Raw genomic sequence first — 22508 nt, 5'->3', positions numbered from 1 at the left:
GCAACTGGCACATTTTTGTGTCATTCCGCAGCGATCGGCAGGGGAGTTGTGCCCATGTAGACTGCAAAATGCACTGCACTGCACCTTGAGGCATGGTCAGATGCCAGTCGAATCTTATCCATACAGTGTGAGTGTCGTCTTCCTTCCCGTTCGAGTCAATTTCCAGAATGCCTGAACGTCACAAATGCCCGAACCAGTGTTCAAATGGTTGGCCTGGTCTAGGGAGCCAAGGGATACAGGGCTACGGACCATTGCTTGACCTTGTTTATTGACTTCGTTATTGTGTACTTAAAGTCGATTCCAAATCCTGGAGGCCCGGCGCCACCCTTGCCTCAAACCTTTCTCTAATATACTCTATCTTTGTTAAAGATACTGGACTCTCGTTTACCTAGTATCACTTCTCCCATTTCGATCAAAAAAAAAAAAAAGAGAAAAGCTTCAATTCCAAGATGCGCTCCTTCATTGCTACCGCCGTCTTCGTCGCTGGCGTCACTGCCAAGATGAGCGGCAACTACCTTGATTGTGCTGTAAGTTATACTGGTACATACTACTCTCAAATTCGGATCCAGCCCTAACTCCGCCAGACCGCCGCATTGGACGGCATCGATGTCTCCAAGTTCAACGACTGCACCAATCTGAGCGCCGAGGAGTGCTTCTGCAACAACAAGGATGCCATCGATAACCTGACCGAGTCCGCCGAAGCCATCTGCAAGGAAGCCGGCATTGGTACGTTCTCCCATCAACCTTTTCACTACCTTCACCTTCACCTTTGAAACATAGTCAAGACTAACCAACCCGAACACACAGACCTGAACTCCCTCGCCTCCTCCCTCTGCTCTAGCGACCGCGTCTCGGCACCAGCCCGCCACGCCTCCAAGCCCATGGAGCCCGCCAACATGAAGCGCGCATACTCCCCCTCCAGCGAGACCGAGCCCGAGATGCCCCAGCCCCGCGTGGTCTACGTGACCAAGACCGAGACCCACACTGAGTGCAGCTGCAAGACCACGCCCGCCCCGATGCACATCTCGCAGATCCCCGTCAATGTCCCCGTCAGCTCTAGCATGATTGGCATGCTTGCTGCCTCTTCGCCGGTTTACTCCAACGGCGTTCTCATTCCCGCCTCCTCTTCTTCTGTTCTCTTCGGCTCCCAGGCTTCTGCTGCTACTCCTTCCCCCAGTGGTGCGGATCCTAACCGCTTCCACGCCTTCCAGGGTGCTGCGCCTCAGGTTAGCGCTGCCCACGGTGGTATTGCTGCTCTTGGTGTTGCGGCTGTCATGGGTCTGATGATTGCCCTGTAAGAGGTTGATTCGTTGCGTGGAGTTGAGGGGTTGGTTATGTTTCTTATCTTTTGTCTTCTGTTTTCCCAAGTAATAGGGCTTACTTCTTTTGTCTCGGGGTCTATACCGGCGTCTTTTGCATTCGAACGGATTATTTAAAACATCGAAATTGTAATGATCAATGAAACGTCGTATGTTATTCCATGAATTGTCATGTTCCTTTGTAAAAATAAATATTATTTAGTATATACTTGCCTTATACCCATCAACTGCCCCGATAACTTGAAACTTCCTAGCTCCACCAGGCGGAGACGATCATCAGGGCAAGTTCGCAACATCTCATACCCCAACGATCTGCAGTATCTTAGGCATGAATTGCCTGCTGCACCTTGGGATACAACTCCACCAGCTTGTAGTAAATCTCCGGATGATCGTTAATCATGACCTGGGGATCCCAGCCCATAGCAACGAAGATGGTCTCGACACCACTTCCAATGGGCGTCATGAAGACTTGGCAGACCTGCAGTCCAATCAAGAAAGCAAAAGCCATGATCACCGCAGTGAAGTCCCCGTCATTGTTGTAGGCAGGCTTGGTGAACTGCAGATAAAGATAGGCCAGCAAGGCACATACGTAGGCCACAAATGTTGAACCCATAGTCAATACTGGCCCGATCAGACAGTCCTGGACCAAAGCATCGACACCACGATCGCGCATCATTTTCCAAGTATCCTTTGCGGCAGGAACATAGGCTTTCCCGTACAGTGCGATGTGGCAGAATGCGTAGCGATTGAACAATGTAACAAGCCAGTCCAAGAGCGAGATAAAGCAGCCCAAGACCCAAAACAATATACTGCCAACTATGTTCCCCTGGCCGGCTTCTTGGCGCTGTGCAATGGAGCATGCTTGGCGCAGCATCTGGACAAACGCAATGATCAAACTGCCCAAACTGATGCTTCCGAAGGAGTAAGTGGTCGCCCGTCGGAACGCACCACGGGTCGAACCCTTGGGCATACCATCGGCCGACTTGCTCCAGAAATACCACGATCCATAAAGACCGGCGATGGTGGTGTGCACGGTGTTCTTGATCCACTCGCTGAACCAGTACATAGCGAAAGTGACGTACACAACCAATCCAATGACTTTGGCGTTACTACAGCCGCCGTTTGCGCAGGATGGATTCACGCCCTTTGAGTCTGGTTCATAGGCGACGTAAATTGCGACAAGAGTCACGGAGAACCAGGCTGAGAAAGCGACGGTTACAAGTCCGCCTAGCGCACTGACGAGGAAGACATGGCCGTAGTTTCGCGCAACGTCCATGGTGGTCTGCAACATGAAGGCCGTGAATGGGATTCGCGGGATCCAGCTGATGAAGCATACAATGGCAAAGACACCGAAAAGAAGGAATACTATTCCACCGCCATACTGCTTGCGAGCGATGTAGTAGATGCCAGTTGCTAGCGCAAAGACGATATTCAGGATGCCGGTTACCCAGATGAAAGTCTTGGTGAAATACCGTGCGCCCATGAAGTATGCCAATGAAAGAACGAGGGCGACCACGAGGACGAAGATGAAGAGAACCAGCGTATTGGTGTTGAGGGAGAAATCATTGGCCGCACCATAGATGCCATCTCCGTTGAACCCTTTGTTTGTGGCATACTTGTGAATGGTGATTCCCGATACTGCAGCATATCCGAGGAAGACAGCGATCAACTGGAGGGGAGGGAAATTATTTGGTTAGCTGGGGTCATTGATTTTGGGGTTACCTCGGGAGTGGAGAACCAACCAGCAGTCCTGCCCAAAGATCATTGTACTTGGGCTTCTCGATCTTGAATGCCTGGTCGAAGGTGGTGTATGGGGGAGGGGGATTTTCGGGATATTGGGCTGGCGGAGGCTTAGACTCTGGAGGCTGCTGATAGTTGGGTTGTTGGTAATTTGGCTGTGGATAGTTTGGCTGCTGCTGCTGCTGCTGCTGATAGCCATTTTGTTGATAGTTCGGCTGAGCCCGCGGGTCAAAGCCCTGATTTTGGTCGTAATAACTAGCTGCTTGACCACTCATGACTGCATGCTCCGTGTAAGGGCGGATGATCAGGAGAATACAGGAAGATATCAAAGGGAGAGGAAAAGTCGGGGACTTAGAAAAGCAAGGAGCTGGTTTGCTTTTGAACTCCGCATTGGCAGGTGCATGACGACACGAACCAGGAAAGCGAGGAAGGAGCGATCACCGAGTTGACCCAGTTGCACCCAGTCGATCGAGCAACCACAGAAGGAAAGAACGATCGACCAATCCTGAACCCTGCCAAGCCCCGCGGTTCCTCTAGTTCTTTTAGTTCCTTAACTAGTCAACTACTGTAGTCAGCCCTGTAGGGAGATGGTTCACTCAACCCGGAAATTCATTCCACAAAATTGGGTTCAATTATGGGTGCCGAGAGTCCAAGTAGCGCTGCCTGCTTGGCGTGGCATTGATATGTATGTACAGTACATGTGCAAAAATGAATATGCGTCTATGATGCGAGTTCCCCCTTTTCCCAATCATTCCCTCCGCCTCCCAGTTCCTGAATAGACGCCGCCCAAAAAAAATGATAAAAATGCAAGGATGCCCCCCGTTCTCGCGGGTTGCTCTGTCGAAACCCGACAAAGACCGATTATGATTACAGAAATTAATGGCAGGCAAACGGGGCTAGCGGAATGCATGCTGCTTGAGTTGACGCCAGGAGTGCACCACCCGTTCCTCGACTCGGGGTGTCTGGTTGCGAGAACGGACTGTGAAATCGTCGGTCGCCGATGGGATCTGGCCCTTGCTGAATGCGACCGACCGGCGAAGCTTCTCTTGTCGAACGGCCACCCGGCGTGAAGCGCGCAGCTCTTCAATCCGGCCCTGGCCGACACGGTTCTTTCGAATGAAACAGTCTTCAAGTAGGGTGTTGACATCCAAAAGCCTCTTGGGGACGGTTTGTACCACCTGGAAGACCTCCATGGGGTCTGAAACAGCGAGAATATCGCGCTCGCATGCCTTGAAGATGGCTAGTGAGACGCGGAAAAATGTTTTCGAGCCCTCATAGAAGAAGATGTCCCAGACTCGTAGTGTGGTCTCCAAAGGTAAAGTCCCAATGAAAACCGACATAAGCCAGTTTGTGAGCCCCAAAGTGATGTCCGGCAGGCGGGAATTCACAGTGAGTGGTGGCAGTTTGCCCCTCGTGGACGGCGCTCCTTCCATACTGGCAATCTTGGAATAGATGCCCGGCATGGAGTCCCGTAAGAGAACCATCAAAATCCAAAGGTCGATATTCGCGCCCTCGAGACTGATCTCATGCGTTCCTGGGAGGTAAACCGAGGTCACGATATGCAGCATCCAGAACGCCTTCTCCTCCGGGAGGAAGAGGAGAAGCATGCCCGTGATGAAATTCAACGATTGTGTGTAGCCAACCTTGGGGTTGTGAAGCGAAAAAGCATATAGTACCCGGCGTAGGGATTGAATCATCGACGTCTCCATGGTGTCATTCTGATACTGGGGATTACTACTTCCAGAGTTTCCGGCAGCATCAGTCATGTCTGGTTTGAAGTGGAGGTTATCCGGAAAGGTACGATGAAGATCCCGCTCAATGTGCTCTTTATCATCGTTGCTAGGTGAAGCCATGACCTTCTCGACAAGTTGGTCATAGAGACCAGAATTGCGGTTCAAGAGCTCGTACCCGCCGGCATACCAGAACCAAGCCGCACCTCGAAACTCCGACGGGATGCCCTTTCGTACGAAACGCTTCATTTTGTTGGATTTTGCCGGGAAAGTAGTGACATCGGCAGTTGGCAACCCATTCTCTTTCATGAGGTCGTGCCATTTTGCGCGCCGTTGGGCCGCATAGTTGGAGTAGGGACCTTTCCAGGCTTCGTATTGTTCCAAGGTGACGTACTGTGTCGCTTTGCGAAAGCCATAGTCATCCCGCGTGTCAGTTCCAGAACTGAGTGGAGGAGGGACGGGACCGGGTATTGTAATTTTGGACGGCTGTCGCTGACGGGGCGACTGGGGAATAGGTGATGATTGGAATTGAGCTGGTGGAGGTGGTGGAGGTGGTGGTGGTGGTGGTGGTGATGGCGGCTGAGGCGGGAGTGATGGTGACGTAGGTGCTGCTTCGGGAACCACAACCTCTGGATGAGCTTCCTCGAATTGTACCTGTTCCATTGGATTGGCCATTGGCCACGGCGTTTCTGGTGGAGATTCTACAACCACGGCATCCAGGGCACTGCGCCCGAGAAGATAGAAGTCGGATGGTATCGATTCCAATGGGACAGGATCCGAAACCCCCGTCGGTGGTAGGGGAGAGATAGGTGGAATATCGTCCAGCGATGTCCGAATGGAAAGAGGGGGCTCTTCAAAGGTCGTATCCCGCGATGGTGGAGGGGTGATCGACGGCGCCTTGCTATCTGCCCGAGACTTTGGCGAGGCGGGCTCCTCTGTCACATCACTGAAGCCGTCAAGATACATGGAGATCGCATCTTCCACACTCATGCCTTCGTCCATTCCATAGGGAGCGCAGGGTGTGTCGGGCGATAGATCCGTGATGGAGCTGCTCTTCGTGAGTACACTGCTACGCTCAGTGCCACTCGTTTGTTCAATGCTGGACCGTGAAGTGAAATTGGAGTTGACACTAGACCGTGGAGCATCATCATCGGCCGGGCCATTTGAAGGGAAACGGGGCAGCGGCAGGCCATGGGCATTGACATGGACATGGACGTCTTGTCGGCGGTCCGGCGATTCCTGCGTTCTGGGCCGTCTGTTATGCAATCGGGAAGTTGACATTGAAATGCGTAGACCACCCCTCGGCGGCGGGGCCTTTCGGTGGTTGGGACGGTCGACATCGCTATCGTGAGGATACCATTTTGGGGGTTCGGGGGGTGGGGTGGTGAAAGGGGGAGCTGCCTGCGCAACGGGGCGGCGAACTCTCCAGTCGTCGTTTGTTTCTTGCTGCGGAGAACCGGCCCGAAGCGACATGGGCAACCATGGGCGCTCTTCTGTTGCGCTCGGTGGTTGTGCTGGTAAAGGGGAACGCGCGCGCGGCTGGTGATGCGGAGAGTGCGGAGAGCGCGGCGACGATCTTGGCGAGGGTTGTCTGGTTCGCGCGTGTGGATCAATCTTTAAAGAATCCAAACGCGGCGGCGGAAGGACCTTTCGGCGACCACGAAGGTCAGATTCAACCTGCGGCGGCGGATATCGAGGGGTTACAATGTCTGTGACCATGGCCACGATCTAGTACCCAGGACCCGCTGGACATTGGTTTCTGGCGAAGGGGAGAGAGTACGGAGAGGCCGGCGGCGGCTCAGAGGTGTGCAAATGAATGGACGGTTGATAGGGAGAATGGAAGAATCGGACGCGAATAGTCGAATAGTCGGAGGGTCGAATGTTGGGATAGTAACCAAATGAAGAATCAACGGGGCACAAAGAAGGTTACAGTGCGTGTACGCCGCACACGAGGGTCGGAGAAGGCCCGAAGGAGAAAAAAAAAGAAAAGGGTTGAGCGTGTGAGCGGATGACTCCGTAGGAGAATGTAGAGAAGATTGCGCAAAAACGCGAGAACCCAAAAACGAAGGACAAGGCCCGCCAGAACCTGCCGGCGATAATAAGAGAAAGGTAGGGGAAACGCCTGGAGGCAAAAAGCAAAAGTTCGATGCAGATGCAGAGGAAGCCAACGAGAGACGAGAAATGAAATGAGAAAAACAATGCCTCATTGGGTTAGCGTCACATGACGTAGAAGAAAGGGCGTTTCAGAATGTGATGAGTCGTGCATTTTACTGCATATTGCATTTAGTTACAGATGCTGTCATGTACATATACTGTATGTACGGAGGTAAATAGATTGATAGTCTTCATGGTTACCACAGTCCCCCGGCAACGTTGAAGTTGTAAGTGCGTTGACTATATGGACTACGTATATGGACTATTGCGGACGGGAGCGGATGCCGATGCGGATGCAGCGTCGATCAGGGCCTCATTTTTCTTTTCTTTTTTCTCTCTTTTTTCTATCCAATGGTTATTGCTTTACGAGTACAGTTATGTATAACGACCTCTACCGTGCCCGATGCATAGCTATCTATCTATCACATTTGTATACTCTATACTCCCTGTCTAACTATACTACTAGTACTTCGGCTAAGTTGTGTTGGGGTAGCCTACTACCCTAGGGTAGCAGCTGTGGTGCTCTTTCCCCGGACTGGGCACTCTCCGTCCTCGTCTTCTCTACCTCTCAATATCCGATGCAGCACCATCATCCTTCTCTCAATGGTTCAACAAATCCTCCTAGTCTCCTTTTCATGGGGTCTGATTCCCATCTTCTCTCTTTATGAAACACTCGCGTGCGCGACCAGTCCATTCTAGGTCCGACCGCGATCTTGTTTGCGCCCGCCATGGCTACTATTCGAGACCTGTCAGCCAAATTGCCTCCCACCCTGCTACGCTCCACCAGCTGGGCCGATGTACGTATCGACTTTGTTTATTGATGCTTGGTCTTGTGTCGTCATTGAGCTCTACTACTCGTATGCCAGGGAACTCCGTGGACCCTAAACTCCGACAGTGGAGATCCCGGAGATGACGAACCGAACACTAACCGTCTTCCTTTGTTCTAGGGCCTCCGTGGAATCGCCGCCATCTTCGTTGTAGCGAGTCATACTTCGCTATGCTTTGCAACCTTCCTGATCCCACCCTCCGTTGTGGAGACGGGCAAGTCCACCCTGTTTCAGCGACCCTTCTTCCGTTTGGTCATCCAAGGTCAGGCCTGGGTAGCCATGTTCTTCGTCCTGCTAGGCTTCGTCAACTCCCTCAAACCGCTCCAACTGGCCCGCTCGGGTGCCGTCTCCGAGGCTCTCGGGTCTTTGTCAACCGGCGCGTTCCGCCGTACCGGAAGATTGGTATTTCCCGCTGCGCTGGTGACTTTCCTTACTTGACTGGTGTGCCAATTCGGCGTTTTCCAGCTAGCTCGCAGAGTGGATGTTTTCTGGTTGAGATCGACGGCGCCGAAACCGAGTGTTTCGCTGGTGGCTGCCGTTGAGGACTTGGTTCGGGAGCTCGCCGGAACATGGCTGTACGGTGAAAATGCCTATGATCAGCCTCAGTGGGCATTGCTTCCGCTATTTCGCGGTTCATTGTATGTTTTCATGACTCTGCTTGCATTAATCAATGCCACGCCTCGGTTCCGACTATGTGCCGAGACTTTGCTCTATAGCTGGAGCTGGGCGACACTAGACGGTAAGTTAATATATATCACACGGTACCAGGCCTTCTAAATCTAACGACATGCAGGTGGTGTGGGGACGAACATATTCGCTGGCATGATGCTAGCCGAACTCTCCCTCAATAACTGTCAATTTTCAGCGTCTCTAAAACCCCGAGCATTATTTCAGACCGTACCTTACGGTCTTGTCGTTCTGGGTTTTTACCTCTGCTCGTTCCCGGATCAATATGCCGAGCAAACAGCCTGGTCTTCCCAGCTCGCCCACATTGGTGATGCCATATTCCCAAAGGGCTCCAACATAAGCCGCTACTTCGCTAGTATCGGTGCGCAGATAGTCTGTTTGGGAGCAATGCTTTCACCCACGCTTCGACGAATATTCTCAAGCCGAGTCTTGCTTTGGCTGGGATCTATCAGCTTTCCCCTCTACTTGATACACGGACCCCTGATGCGTTCTGTGCTGGTTTACCTCCTCTATTGGCCCATGTCCCTTGGCTTCATGCCTGCTCTGCTAGCGGATGGCACGCCAAACCCAGAGTCTTACATCCCCACGCCGAACACTTTCCGGCTTCGGGTTATCTTGAGCTTGTTCTTCGCATTCTTGCTGTTTATTGTTCGCCTGTGGTCAATTCATATCGAGCCCAAAATGGGAGCAGCCACAAATTATCTAGAGAGGGTGTCTCGCTCATGGGGGAATATACGAGATTTCCTAGGAAAGGGACACGGGCTTTTGCCGATTTCTATCTTCAAACAGGCAAGTGCATGATACGACAATCTTAAGATGAAGAAAAACCCTCTCGATATTTTAACTAAGAATACATCAATGTAAATTTGGTATTCGATTCTGATTCTGATCTCAACATTGACTTCATGCTATTCCAAGCCGTTAACGGGGCACCTCTTGTAAGTCGCGACGGGCCAACAAAACATCGATGCCCGTTTGTCGTACAAACCATGCATTGGTAGTCTTCCACTCCTTCTCCGGGTTCTTTAATCGAATCTGTAAAGTTGTTAGCATGCTTTCTCTGGCCTCATGGCTGTCTGTCATTCTCCTACATCATAGGCGAGAAATAGCGAAGGAATCAACTTGTAAATTTCCAGCAGGCTAATATTTTTCCCGATACAAGTCCTCGACCCGGCCCCAAATGTGAGTGTCGCACGGAGCATTTTCTGCTTCCGAGACTGGAACCCGGGACCGGATTCGCCGTTTGCTGGTAACCATCTCTCAGGACGAAATGAATCGACATGTTCACCGAAAAGAGCATGTCGGTGAATTATCCAGGGATTTGCACCGACTATTGTCCCTGCGGGCAGATATGGTCCGCCATTTGGGAGTTGGAGACCACCCTGAGGTACCTTTCGTTCCAGGAGTAGCCCCACAGCAGGATGTAGACGGAGTGCTTCTTTGATAACCGCGTCGAGATAAGGCAGTTGTTCTTGACTCTGCTTCCATGAGACCGGCAAGGTGATTCGATTCTCTTTCAAGGCAGTGTCTAGTTCATTTTGTAGCTTTGACGCAACCTGTGGGGTTTTGAGCGTGTAGTAAAGAACGGCTCGCAGCGATATAGCGGTGGTGTCTGATCCGGCATTCATATTGCTGATTGTGTAGGAGAAGACTTGGTTCTCATTCACAATATTGGGATGCTGATTTTTCGCTTCTAGAAATCTGGCAAGAAAGTCTCTTTGTTGGGGTACTGGGCTTTCTTTTTCGACTGTTCCTCCCAGCTTCGACTCTTGAAGTCTCTCGTCTAGCCGGGCACGGGCAAAGCGAGCCACCGCACCGGTGGAGCCCCCTTGAATAATCCCCCTGAGGGGATTTTTGATGAAGAGATAATCTAGCCAGGGGATCTGACCAATCTTTGTCTTTATTCAGTATATTTCATGTTCAAAGGCATGATATAATGGGTTCTTACCTTGCCAGAATAACTAAGCATTGCTTCAAGAGCTGCAATAATTCCATCCACGTCGGATCCTTTCTCCAAGAACCCCAGTGGTTTGCTAAAGGTCAATTCTCCAATAACATCAAAGGCATCTATCTCAGCTTGTTAGGAGTGGACTGATTGAAGTTGAGCATGGTCAAACATACAGTATTGCAACCAGGTAGCAATATCACAAACCTTATGATCATCCACAAATTCATCCAGTCTCTTGAAAAAAGCATGGATAGTTTTATCAACAAAAGGCTCAAACTCCGTCAGGGTACTCATAGAGTACGCAGAAGATATAGGTCGTTTTATCGCGGCATGGAACTCTTCGTCTGTGGTGGTGAAAAGAGTTGGCGTGGGCTTACCCTTGGCCAATTGCTGCTGGACTTTGTAGAAGTCGGTCTGGTAGAGAAAATTAAGAAGTGAGACAGTTGAAGTGAACAAGACTACCTACCTTGTTATATCCTTGGTTTATTCCATAAATGATTTTGACTGCGTCCAAGTCCCGAACGCTCACCACGTTCGGACCAAGTCGCACATAGTCACCGTGTTTGCGATGAAGCTTCAACAATGTCACCTCAGCATGACCTTTTGCAACATCCACGAATCTCCAAACATTCGATATCTTGGCTAGAAATGGCCCCGGTATAGCAGATACCCCCGATGTCAGATAATTGCGTGTAAAGTGAAGGACAAAAACAAGTAGAAGGATGCTCGTTATATTCTGTCCTATGAAGACGATTGAATCCGATACAGCGGCCATGGCTGCTCAAGTATTGTGAGCATGGGAAGAAAAGAGAAGAGAAGAGTGGATGAACGAGGTGGCTGTGGCTGTGGTGTGTGGTCCTGAGCAGTGACGTTATCACCCGGCGGTCAGTCAACTCCAACTCCAAACTTGACGTGAACTTGCGAATTTCATATACTTTGAGTCCAGAATTTCTTTTTCGCCCGGATCCGTTAACTTATACCCTATTCCGACGTCCTCTCATGGGTCAATCGGCTACATTGAAATGCCGGGGTTTAGACCCCGTGGGGTCATTTGCGGGGAAGCTGCCCAGGTGTAGGACCATCGAGGTAAGATTCCGCGAACGGTATCTTCGGAATTAGCTCAGGTCATACAGCCTGCTTGAAAGAACGAGGCCTGTGTAATAAGAAAATGGGATACCTAGTACAAAGCAGCTTTTGCACAGGCAACTACAAGGTATTTCACATTTACCAGCCGATGGTCATCAGCGAGCGTACGCTACTAGTACGAATAGACATCACGAAAATTGGAAATTTTCCTCAATTATCTGACCATGTCTCTGTGGAGTTGATCCGCCAGAGAGAGATTCCGTTCCCCGGGCGGAACATCCCCGCGCGGAGGAAGTAGTCTGCACAGTCGGATTGATAGCTAGTTTAGATTTGTGCGTGTTCTCGTTCATGTATATTCACATGCCAAGAGCCAGCCCTAAGGCGGGGTTTTCTGCTTCTTCTTCTTCTTCTTCTTCTTCTTCTCCTTGGGCCCATGGTGGTAATTGCCATTTCTCGATTTCATAAAGTATCAACGAAGCATTATCTCCACATCCGCAGTGCGAAGTCCCTAAGAAGCGTGTTTCCGAGTCCATTCCCGGGCAACTTCATCAAAGTGCTTGCGGTCATTCTTGTATTGCTCGGCGATCCTACCCTCGATAGCGTCGTCGGGCATTGGCTCTGATAGTAGCTGACGGGCGAATTCGAGAACAGCTCCAATCTTAGAGCTGGGTTTCCATTCGTCGGGTCGCAACATTCCCAGGCACATGCTCCCTTTATCATCATTTGTTACATTGGGGTGGTATATCTTGGTTGCGAAAGAGACAGTAGGCGGTTTAAAAGGGTATTCAGTTGGCAGGACGAGTTTGATTTGGAATTTTCCTTTCTAAAGGGGACGGCGATGTTAGTGAGGAACCACAAGGGCAAGTTTGACGGCGTGCACAAGACCACTCGCAATGCGATCGAATGGCATTTTGAGACACAGCTTCTGCTGCTTGGATAGACATACATGGTACGGCGAGCCTTCTGGGCCATCCATCAACACCTTCCACTCGTACAGGTTGGCTTCGTCCGCCAATTTGACCGTGATGCCTGCTGGAGGCGACTCGACGAGCTCAGCCAACTCCTGGCAGTGAACAGGATGTTAGTAGACTATTCAACAGCTAGGCGAAGGGGCCGGATTGCATACCTTGGCTATGCGCTTCTGGCTGCCCATGTTGTCTGGAGGTTGATCAAGCCGTAGGGTAGTGGGGGGGCGTGGTGGTGCGGGGTGTGTAGGAGGGTACCTGTGGGACAAAAGGAATATGCACGCGACAACACAATAAAGGTATCGTAGCAGAAGGAAACAAGCCACACGACGCTGAGATATGCCTAGGGGTTTGAAAGGAGAAAATCGTGAGTTGGTGCGGGTGAAACCTGGTAGCTCGAAGCTAGAACCACCCCGAGTGAAGTGGAGAACCACGGACGTCAGGCGGCGCCCCGTTCGCCCCGTTCGAAGCGTTCGTTAAACAAACCCCTTTGGCCAATATTATGCTGCTACAAAGAACCATTGGATTTTAAATGTACAGAAAATTGATCCACACAGCTTCAGCTTAGTTTGATATGATTCATGTCCATTGCTGTTCAAGTGTGCATCCTATATCGGACACTTGAAGTTTTGGGATTTTGAGGCATTTGAGAAGTATTTCAGATATTTGAGGTTAATCATTCGCCAATTATTCTCGTTGAAGCATGACCATCAAGCCCATCAAGCCAAGAAGAACTGTTTTCAGCCAAGGGTGTTCAGAGAGCATGATCGTCACGTATCCAACCATCGGAATATAGCCTCGCACACTTCCAACAATGTCCTCGGAACGGGAAAGATGGTCTTGGCCGCGTGCACTATGAGAGGAAACGAGTTAGAAAATGCTAGCCGTATTATCATATCAACCTAATCTTACTATAGTTCGGTATCATCTGCGAGGTTGTTATCGCCCTAAGGTAGAAGGAGAGGGTTAGCTTCCAGAGCGGCAAAAAACCTTGGGGGTTGGGTGATTTCCCACCTTGGTCAAGAGCATGTGGGTGCTTGGTGTCGCATCGCTATTTCTCATAGTCAGTATCCAACCTGTGTCATTTCACCCAGCATTTTCGTCATTTGAGTTGTAGACATACACTGTGATCTCCTTGGCCTTGTTGTTCTTTCCTTCAACCTCCGGGAATGTTCGTGATACGCGGTGCACAATAGGAATGTCTTTTCCTCTCTGCAAGTAAAAAAAAGAGACAGGTATGAGCTCTGAACGGACGGGAATCAAGGCAAATGCAACTCACCACATTGTAAACAACAATTTCACCGATCTCCGCGCGAGGAGCGCGGTTCCATAAGAACAGAAGATCACCCCTCTGAAAAGCCGGTTCCATAGAACCACTCAAAACGACCACGATGGGAGAGCTGCTAGCGGACAGGACGGACAGTGACTTCCAGATCATGAAGGCCTAGGCAAGACATTAGCGCGCTTAATGGAAATCAGGACCAAGAGCTCGCACAGTTCCTAGGACAAGGCCAAAGTTCATGACCTGGGCGATTGTTTGGCGGACATTTGTCCCTGAGAGTGCTGAAAGCATGGTGGGCGATGTGCTGGTGTCGGAGCTGGGGAAGAGGAGAGGAAAGCGAGGGCGCGTGCGACACGGCACGCTGGGGATAGAGTGATCTCGTCGGGAGCTGTAAAGAAAGAATCTGTGTGTGTTAGTTAAACCCCACAAAGCTCCTGTGTGGTGAAACTCACGAGTTCCCCGGGTGCTGGTCGAGCTCGAATGTGATGGCGAAGTCGAAGTTCGGAGATCTGGCCTCGGAGCGTCGATCAAGGCGGCCCGCCAGCTCCAATGAGAACGCGCTTCGGCCAACCACAAAGCGAAGTTGCAGTATACAATTATATGAACACGCGTTTCCCCAACCATGTGGAGAGAAATGACCTTTTTGAATGGGTTAAAGTACAGATGAAGTCATTAAGGGCTAGATCCAATAAAGCAGCATACTACACATATTTGTCTGTGCTAAGCTGCTGTCTATCCAGAACCTGGTACTAACAGTAGTACAACTAACCATTAGGAAAACACATCTAAAAGTCAAAAGCGACTGGGAAGGATAGTTTGATTCGATGCTTTATTCGAAGCTATGGATTCTCATAATATTCAGACATGACATTCGACATAACAAGTAGGACAGGACCACATGGTCCCTAACGGTATGTGGGCTGCGGAGATCGTACTATCATTGCACTTCAATTGCTTCTACTCACCATATAGTTCAGGTATTTTTTTGGAAATACGCGTGGTGAAACCCTTGGGGTTATATATATCTTTTAGCGTTTGCCATGCCATGCAGATATAGCGTTTGTTTCGTCACGTATAGTGGGCCATCTTCACAAAGTAGCTTAATAATCGCTATATCTGCATGGCATGGCAGACGCTAAAAGATATATATAACCCTAAGGGTTTCATCTCATGAATTCCTTCAGAGTCTCAAAAGCCAGAACTTGAGTGTCTCACTTTGAGCTCAATGCTCATAATTCCAGTCTGGGCGATTATTTTCAAATGGCAGGTCTGTCAGCTGGTTGGTTCACAAGACACTTCCATTTAAGTTGGTTCTGTCCCTTTTTATACTGGCTAGACAAGCAGCCACATGGCTTAATTCTGTGCATAGAAGCAGCTAGAGAGCTACGAAGGAACATCAGCTTGTCGCCACAATGAAGAATGTAAAGGTGGCTAAAAAGCCCTCGACTTGGATTCTTCCTAGACAAGCCAAAGTCAAACTGAACACCATCTTCAAACTTAGCTATTTTTATTGGTCAATCTTAGCGACCAGCGAATGATATCCCCAGAGATCGACAGGAGTCCAGCCCCCGGCTACCCTAGGAATGTGAAAGACATTCCACATCCCTAGATTCAAGGCCATGGGGCTGGTACCATGAATGACTGATACATAGGCTTCAATTGCATGGGATTTATTGGAAAAGAGCACTCCGTTTACGTGTGAAAGGCATCGAATACTGGCAAGTTTTTGGCAAATCATTCCTAGGTAATAAAAACTGGAAAGCGCCTGTTCAGTAACATCCAATTCAAGCACATTTCTACGTGGAAATTGGCTACGGCCCAAGCACAAATCGTTGAGGGGGGCTGTCATTCCACGAGGCTGGATGAATTGCCATGGTTGCTAGCCTGGAACAATTTATACCCAACTACATTTCACCTTCGAACTTTTGCCAAACAACTGTTTGTTTCCAAGCTCTCTTGACCTGCTGCTCCTCGTACACGGTATGAGTATTGGCTTGTTTGTTGCCAAAGATGGGTTTCCAAAATTTCGAGACATCTGATGAGCCCAAGTTCCCCATGCAAGAGTACTTGCAGGAGCACTACCTTGAGTTCGCACCCAATGGGAAATCTATAAGGTGGACACACGACAATCCAAGGCATCCTAGGAACTGGCCTATGTGGAGGAAGACATACGATGTTGGACTTATTTGCGCTCTGGACCTTTTTATGTTCGTTCACCTTCTCCAACCGCAAATTGCAAACTAATACTGACATCTCCCAGTACTGCGAGCAGCACTGCAGGGGCCGCTGCTGCCGCCCAAGCTCGACATGAATATGAACTCGACTATACCTATTCCACCTTTTGCTTTGTCACTTTGTAAGTTCGAAGCAACTCCTCCGACCAAGAACTACATCTGACTCAATTACAGGTTTCTGCTAGGACAATCCGTGGGAAATGTTGTCCTTCCACCTTGGACCGAATCATTTGGACGTAAAAAGATGTACATAATCAGCAGCGGGCTGAGCTGTGTTTGCTGCGCAGTCATTGGATTTGTCCACTCTCTCCCCGCAGCAATTGTGATGCGAATAATTGCAGGACTACTCTCTGCAGTCCCAGGCACAATTGTGGGTGGAAGCATCGAAGACATCTTCAACGCGCAGGCTCGCATCTGGGTGGTCTTCTTCTGGACCGTCGCATCGAACATTGGCTTGATCATTGGACCCATCATGAGCAGCCATATAATTGAAGCTCTTAACTGGTATGTTCAGCTCTCCCATGATTCTGACTCTCGAAGCCCAGTACTAATCACGAGAATAGGCGATGGGTCTTCTTTATATATGCCCTCATCATCGGCATCATCACTGGTCTCCTTTTCTTCATTCGCGAATCTCGATGCTCCCTTTTGTTAACCCACGAGGTGGACATGATGCGACAGGAGATTCCATCTCTTCCTCGTGCTCTTAATCACGACCACTCCCCCGATCTGCGCACCTTTGTGAAGGAGGCACTATTCCGCCCCGCTCAGCTCTTGTTCCAGGAGCCAATTATCTTTACCATCGCAATCATGATCTCAATCGCCATGTCTCTCATCTATATATTCACCGAAGCATTGCAGCCCATCTACATGGCAATGGGTTTCTCTGTTTCTCAATCTTCACTTATCTTCATGGCCATTGGTCTTGGTACTTGTTTCAGCGCCTTGACCCGTTTGTTAGACTGCCACATCTTCAACAAACGTCGAAACCAAGGAGTTGCTATCAAACCAGAGGACAAGCTTACCGGCTTGGCAATTGGTGCTCCCTGTCTAGCTATTGGGCTTTGGTGGTTCGGTTGGACTATTCCACCATTGGTTCAAGGACCGAACATCCCCTGGATTGTACCAACAATGTCGTTGGTTTTCGTCGGATATGCATTGACCGAGTTGGATAGTGTCCTGTACGGATACATCACAGACAGCTATCTGAGTTACTCGGCTAGTGCCACTGCTGCAGTAGCCTTTGTGCGGGGTATCATGTCTGGAATTGTCCCTCTTTTCACTCGACAAATGTTCGAAGGGCTGGGGGCAAACGTTGCAGTCTCTATCCTTGCTGGTGTTGCAAGTCTATTCTGCATCGTGCCACCATTGTTCCTCTGCTTTGGTGAGCGTATTCGCCAACGTAGCAAATTTGCAAGCTACAGCTGGCAGATTCATGAGGAACTTGGCAAGGATGTTGATGATATATGATCATCAGAAGCTGGATTGTAGATAGTTTTATAAAATAACAATAGTCTATAGCTGATACCAAATATAAATGACAATCGATACCCTAAATGTCTCTCACTGAAGTCAAAACGCTTAGAAAATATTGAGTCTCCCCCAAATCAAACAAATCAACGAAAGAAGCTCCGACGTCAATGACCTACGCAGTCTCGGGAGCTTTGGTAGCGGTCGACTGCTGCGCCTGAGTCTCCCAGTATTTTTCTTTCTTGCCCTTATTCACAATAAGGCCGTAGATATCGAACGGATCGAAGAAAGTGAGTATAAAGTTCCGAGGATCTTTGTATCCAGGACCCTCGATTTCCGTCACGCCATCTTGAGCCAAATAAATCTTGTTATTTCGGGGCAAGACTTGCATAGGATGGAAGACGTTCAACAGTGTACTATTGCTGTACATGAAAACGGTCTCAAAGAACCAGAAGAACCACTCTTGTTTTAGCACAGGGCTGATATGCTGGATGTCTGTCTGCGAGTTCAGGCTTGCGGCGGAAAAGTACTCGACCGTGCGGTAGATAGTGCGGACTGTAATGAGTGCACAGCTGATGTAAAGGACTATCAGGCAGCGTTTCATCTTGTGGTTCAGTACCCCGCCTCGCTTGCAGTTGATCTGGAACTTTGCAGCAAGTGCGGTGAAAGCCACCATAAGAGCAAGTTGTAAGATAAGAGCCGTCTTAAGCAAGGCTTTGCCAACGCTTTGCTCGTGTGGGGTAGAACCGGAGCTTGCAACTCGAACAGCTCCGTTGGCGGTGATAGCTTCGATAGCTATGCCCAGCGCAATGAATGTAGTGAAGACACGACCAGGATGGATAGGCGAATGGTAGGGAATGTAGTACAACATGCGGCCGAGTATGAAGAAATTGGCACCCTCGTAGACGGGTCTAGTGCATTGGTTAGCAACTGACTGTAATGCTCAGAAAGACCTAGGTAGGCCCCGACGGCGATCTTACGGTCCTGCCAACAGAAGAACAGTACTTGCAATGTAGAGGTTAAGATTGCCCCACTGTCCGAATGCACCGACGGTTCGTGTAATAAAACCTGCGGTGAAAAGAATCGCCGACCATGGGAGAAGACCGGTCACTTTCCAAGATTGATATCGACTGCAAAGGGTTAATAAGGGGATTTTGACTGCAAGAAGGTGACATACCGGCATTGGTAAAAGTGGATGCCCCCTGAAAGAGCAAAAAGTATTGCAAAAGCGATAGGTGCACCTTTGTTCGGTGCATAGAACCACAGGCTTCCCTCCTCTTCCGAGTGTCAGTGGATTATGTCAAGGAAGTACCAATAGTCTGCAAAGCTTACGATAAGTCATAGTTGCAGCGCAATCCACGTGATGTACGTATCCGAGTCTGATATAGAGAAGTAAATGGTAGATAATACCGGGTTTAAAAAGTGAGGTCTGGAAATTAGGCTTGTGTTGTTTCACGGGGTTTCTACCAAATGGACCAAGAAGATGGGATCTTGAGACTTAAATACTAGATGAAAGGATGTTTCCAACTCTACTGAGCCTCGATCTCAGCCAAAAGGCAAGCGAAAACGAAATTTCCTAATTGGGTCAGAAACAACGAGCTCACATAAACCAATCATAAAAGTGTAAATCGGGGGTCCTTGTTCCAAAGTGCGGATCCGTGACAGTGACTGGTTCAAGGTTCGCCGCTAAAACGCGTGGCGCAGTACCATCCGGGCCCCAATACGAGGTCAACGCTCGGTCCAGATGACGATCTTCGGGAGGCTTAACGGCCAACGATGCACATGCTTGGTTGTACGAGTAGGCATTTCTGGTGGCTGAAATACTGGAAAAAGGATGATGCGCCATATCTAACTGGCTTATCAATACGGGGTCCTCAAAGGAGCCAGTGGTCGGTAATGTCGTTCGTACTGCTAGATGCGCGTGGGTGCGCCCGACACGGAAAAACACGAACTCATTGCCACGTCCCCGGGAAAGACAAATGAGCCTTGCTTGTCAGAAGAGATGCGGTAAAATTATGTTCTCCAATTGACAAGAAAGAAAGCGTGAAGGTCAAGGTCACGGGACCTATAGATCGCGAGATTTGGCCTTTCCTCTTTGGGAAATGGTTGCTGGGTCAACAACATATGCATCCCAACAAGGAAGGCACGAGGGAGATCTGTAGACAAGGGAAGGCACGCACCTGGCGCGCGGTCTCGACTTGCTCGACTTGCGCAACTTTCCAACAGTGACGAGCCTCCACTTTTCTACTCTGGACACACTTCCAGACTCCGACCTCATCGTCGTCATCATGCCTTCCAAACAGCCCCAGGCGTCGCTGTTTCAAGTCTACCTCCGCTTGCGCCCTCCTCTCGCCCAGAAAATCGATGAATCCGACCGTTTCCTTGCCGTCGAGCCACCGGGGGCATCGCAGAATGAAACCGACATTGTCGCACCAGTTCCTACCCATATCACTCTTGAACCGCCTACCGATTCACGAAAGCGCGCCGTGGAGAAGTTTGGTTTTACCAAAGTCTTCGAAGAAACCTCCTCACAGCTCGACATTTTTCATGACACCGGAATGGAGTCCCTGGTGAGGGGAGTTCTAAAGGAAGGTCGTGATGGACTGGTCGCAACATTAGGAGTTACAGGAAGTGGAAAGGTCAGGCAATCGCTGTGTAAACACAAGGCGAACAAAACTAATCTGACAGAGCAATCCAGAGCCACACCATTCTAGGATCCAAATCCGAACGCGGCATCACCCAAATGGCCCTGGATGTTATCTTCCGGTCGCTGGAACCCACCGTGAAAACCAAGGACGGCAGCATCAGTCCCATGATGCTTGCATCACTGGCCGCAGCGGATGCCTCTGAAGCGCAGTTATTCGCCGCCCACACCTTCCTGGAAGCCGTCTATGGTGACCCCAATTCCGATCGTGGCCGAAGTTCTAGAGCCCAAACCCCCATGAGCCCATCCCGCGCGCACACCCCACTTACGGTACGGAGCCCCAATACCCTATATACCCTTGATGAATCGCCTGGGTACGGGACCTCGAGATTTCCCCCATTTCCACCTGGAGAAGACCTTCAAAAGGCCAGCCCAAATCTACAATCCAGTCCCATTCGCAAAGATCGATTCGGCCTTAGTCCACCGTCATCTGAGCCCTTTGGAAGGAAACCCTATGGATCCTTACATCCTCTCCCTTACACACGCCCCAACATGTACCAGGAACGTTTAGCTAAATCACGACTTTATGTCTTCAAGGAACCCACCCCCGCTCTAGCATTTCCCCGCCGGCAGCCTCGTGAACGGCCTGTTGTGTCTCCGCGACTCCCCGACGTTAGCCACCTCACCATCGATTTAAACTCAAACTCCGATTATGTCGTCCTGGTGTCGATGTACGAAGTTTACAATGATAGAATATTTGATCTTTTGTCGCCATCGATCGTCCCTGGGCAAGGGAACACTATGTCTCGCGGCGGTAACCCTCAAAAGGACCGTCGACGTCATTTGCTTTTTAAGCCAACTGAGGGATCGCCAGATCGAAAAGTGGTTGCTGGACTTCGCAAGATTGCCTGCAGCACCTATGAAGAGGCATTGGCAATTCTAGACGTTGGGCTCACGGAGCGAAAGGTAACAGGTACTGGATCAAACAGTGTCAGCTCCAGAAGCCACGGTTTCTTCTGCCTAGAGGTCAAGAAACAGGTGCATAAGCGTCACGGCGAGACAAATTGGGTGGGCAATACTTTGACCGTCGTGGATTTGGCCGGTAAGTTAAAAAATTGTACGTTTACTTCTCAGCTCATACTAAAATTCCCAGGATCTGAGCGTGCCAGAAATGCCAAAACAGCCGGTGCCACGCTGGCGGAGGCTGGAAAAATCAATGAGAGTTTGATGTATCTGGGTCAATGCCTACAGATGCAAAGCAGTGTCCAGGATGGTACAAAGGTAGGGAATCCTGTAGTTTCTACTCCTGATCTGATGCTAATACAATTCATAGACCGCTCTTGTACCATTCCGTCAGTGTAAGCTCACAGAGCTTCTCTTCTCGAATTCCTTCCCTTCTTCCAACCAAATGTCTCGGGGCCACCATCCTCAGAAGGCAATCATGGTGGTCACCGCTGACCCTTGGGGTGATTTCAATGCCACATCTCAAATATTGCGTTATTCTGCATTGGCTCGTGAGGTGACAGTTCCTCGCGTTCCCTCTTTAACTGGATCAATTGTCTCTACTACTTCCAGTCACCATCGATCTATCAGTGGACGTGCTTCGCCTAACTATGCCTCGGCCGAAGAACTGGAGCGTGCCGCAGCTGAAATTAACAGACTCAACAACGATTGTCACAGCATTGCTATTCGACTTGCCGAAGAAGAAATTGCACGGTCTGAGGTCGAATTCCGACTGAAGGCTGCCGAAGAAAGATGTGTCATGATTGAGCAAGAAGTTCGGGAGGAGTGCTGGGCCGAGATGGATGACATGATGGAGGAGGAGCGTCGACGCTGGCAGAAGGCCTGGGATGAACAGGTAAGAATATCCCAAAATCTGATTCGGCAAGTGTCTAATGATCCCTAGCTTGGTCACCATGATGAACACGTGGACAAGAAGATCGAACTCGTTTCTCGTGGATTCAGCAGTAAGTCAGTCGTCTGTGTGATGTATCAAAACATCAAGCTCACAGATTATTTAGTTTACGAAGATCCCGAGCAATCATCGAATGAAAGGGTAGAAGAACTAGAGGATGAGAATGAACGGCTTCGCCGGCGTCTTGCCACCCTCGAGCGAGAAATGAATTCTCAATCACCTACCCGAAAGCCCCGAGCAAAGCACACTTCGCCCAACAAGCCCTCGAATCTTTTGAGTCGAGAGAGTGATATCGAGAACGCACTTCAGCGCATGAACCAACTACATCTCACCGATAGCATGTTTACACCTTCTTCGCCTACCTCACCAGGTAAAAAACCGCGAAAAATATCGACGAGAAAATGGGATTTAGCCCCGGAGAGCCACATTTAGTTCGACTCACCCCTATCTATTCTGTCACGATCGTTATGATTTGAGCAAATGTTTCAGGCTTCGCGTTTTAGGGCT

At 49.8% G+C, this 22508-nt stretch overlaps 10 protein-coding genes across 10 annotated transcripts; 4 read left to right on the top strand and 6 right to left on the bottom strand.

Moving 5' to 3' along the window:
• Nucleotides 1-449: 449 nt before the first annotated feature.
• Nucleotides 450-1298, top strand: N7481_004154 (uncharacterized protein; the record flags this gene model as incomplete). The annotated part of the gene is made up of 3 exons (XM_057263373.1): nt 450-527; nt 585-726; nt 808-1298. The coding sequence occupies 3 exons, from the start codon at nt 450-452 to the stop codon at nt 1296-1298; spliced, it is 711 nt and encodes a 236-aa protein (XP_057125034.1).
• A 343-nt stretch (nt 1299-1641) lies between these two features.
• N7481_004153 (choline transporter-like family protein) lies at nt 1642-3334 on the bottom strand (the record flags this gene model as incomplete). The annotated part of the gene is made up of 2 exons (XM_057263372.1): nt 1642-2988; nt 3062-3334. The coding sequence occupies 2 exons, from the start codon at nt 3332-3334 to the stop codon at nt 1642-1644; spliced, it is 1620 nt and encodes a 539-aa protein (XP_057125033.1).
• A 621-nt stretch (nt 3335-3955) lies between these two features.
• On the bottom strand, nt 3956-6508 carry N7481_004152 (putative GTPase activating protein (Gyp3); the record flags this gene model as incomplete). The annotated part of the gene is made up of 1 exon (XM_057263371.1): nt 3956-6508. The coding sequence occupies one exon, from the start codon at nt 6506-6508 to the stop codon at nt 3956-3958; it is 2553 nt and encodes an 850-aa protein (XP_057125032.1).
• Nucleotides 6509-7671: 1163 nt separating this feature from the next.
• N7481_004151 (acyltransferase family protein) lies at nt 7672-9258 on the top strand (the record flags this gene model as incomplete). The annotated part of the gene is made up of 4 exons (XM_057263370.1): nt 7672-7740; nt 7891-8172; nt 8236-8509; nt 8564-9258. The coding sequence occupies 4 exons, from the start codon at nt 7672-7674 to the stop codon at nt 9256-9258; spliced, it is 1320 nt and encodes a 439-aa protein (XP_057125031.1).
• Nucleotides 9259-9378: 120 nt separating this feature from the next.
• On the bottom strand, nt 9379-11180 carry N7481_004150 (cytochrome P450; the record flags this gene model as incomplete). Its single annotated transcript, XM_057263369.1, has 5 exons — nt 9379-9492; nt 9549-10349; nt 10406-10524; nt 10579-10819; nt 10872-11180. The coding sequence occupies 5 exons, from the start codon at nt 11178-11180 to the stop codon at nt 9379-9381; spliced, it is 1584 nt and encodes a 527-aa protein (XP_057125030.1).
• Nucleotides 11181-11999: 819 nt separating this feature from the next.
• On the bottom strand, nt 12000-12644 carry N7481_004149 (putative ubiquitin conjugating enzyme (UbcB); the record flags this gene model as incomplete). Its single annotated transcript, XM_057263368.1, has 3 exons — nt 12000-12314; nt 12438-12554; nt 12618-12644. 3 exons carry the CDS (start codon nt 12642-12644, stop codon nt 12000-12002), a joined length of 459 nt encoding a protein of 152 aa, XP_057125029.1.
• A 499-nt stretch (nt 12645-13143) lies between these two features.
• sec11 (signal peptidase complex catalytic subunit SEC11) lies at nt 13144-14029 on the bottom strand (the record flags this gene model as incomplete). The annotated part of the gene is made up of 6 exons (XM_057263367.1): nt 13144-13309; nt 13369-13403; nt 13471-13507; nt 13580-13668; nt 13736-13900; nt 13952-14029. 6 exons carry the CDS (start codon nt 14027-14029, stop codon nt 13144-13146), a joined length of 570 nt encoding a protein of 189 aa, XP_057125028.1.
• Nucleotides 14030-15748: 1719 nt separating this feature from the next.
• On the top strand, nt 15749-17442 carry N7481_004147 (uncharacterized protein; the record flags this gene model as incomplete). Its single annotated transcript, XM_057263366.1, has 4 exons — nt 15749-15945; nt 15999-16094; nt 16147-16476; nt 16536-17442. The coding sequence occupies 4 exons, from the start codon at nt 15749-15751 to the stop codon at nt 17440-17442; spliced, it is 1530 nt and encodes a 509-aa protein (XP_057125027.1).
• Nucleotides 17443-17617: 175 nt separating this feature from the next.
• Nucleotides 17618-18784, bottom strand: N7481_004146 (putative RTA1 domain protein; the record flags this gene model as incomplete). Its single annotated transcript, XM_057263365.1, has 4 exons — nt 17618-18353; nt 18423-18572; nt 18620-18719; nt 18775-18784. The coding sequence occupies 4 exons, from the start codon at nt 18782-18784 to the stop codon at nt 17618-17620; spliced, it is 996 nt and encodes a 331-aa protein (XP_057125026.1).
• A 946-nt stretch (nt 18785-19730) lies between these two features.
• On the top strand, nt 19731-22433 carry N7481_004145 (uncharacterized protein; the record flags this gene model as incomplete). Its single annotated transcript, XM_057263364.1, has 6 exons — nt 19731-20081; nt 20141-21188; nt 21240-21367; nt 21420-21944; nt 21993-22053; nt 22108-22433. 6 exons carry the CDS (start codon nt 19731-19733, stop codon nt 22431-22433), a joined length of 2439 nt encoding a protein of 812 aa, XP_057125025.1.
• Between the last annotated feature and the right edge of the window lie 75 nt (nt 22434-22508).

This window comes from Penicillium waksmanii, assembly GCF_028829765.1.
Source record: "Penicillium waksmanii strain IBT 27052 chromosome Unknown utg000004l:1.0-5674109.0:1.0-5678898.0, whole genome shotgun sequence".
Taxonomy (NCBI): domain Eukaryota; kingdom Fungi; phylum Ascomycota; class Eurotiomycetes; order Eurotiales; family Aspergillaceae; genus Penicillium; species Penicillium waksmanii.
This window is presented reverse-complemented; position numbering and strand designations above follow the sequence as displayed.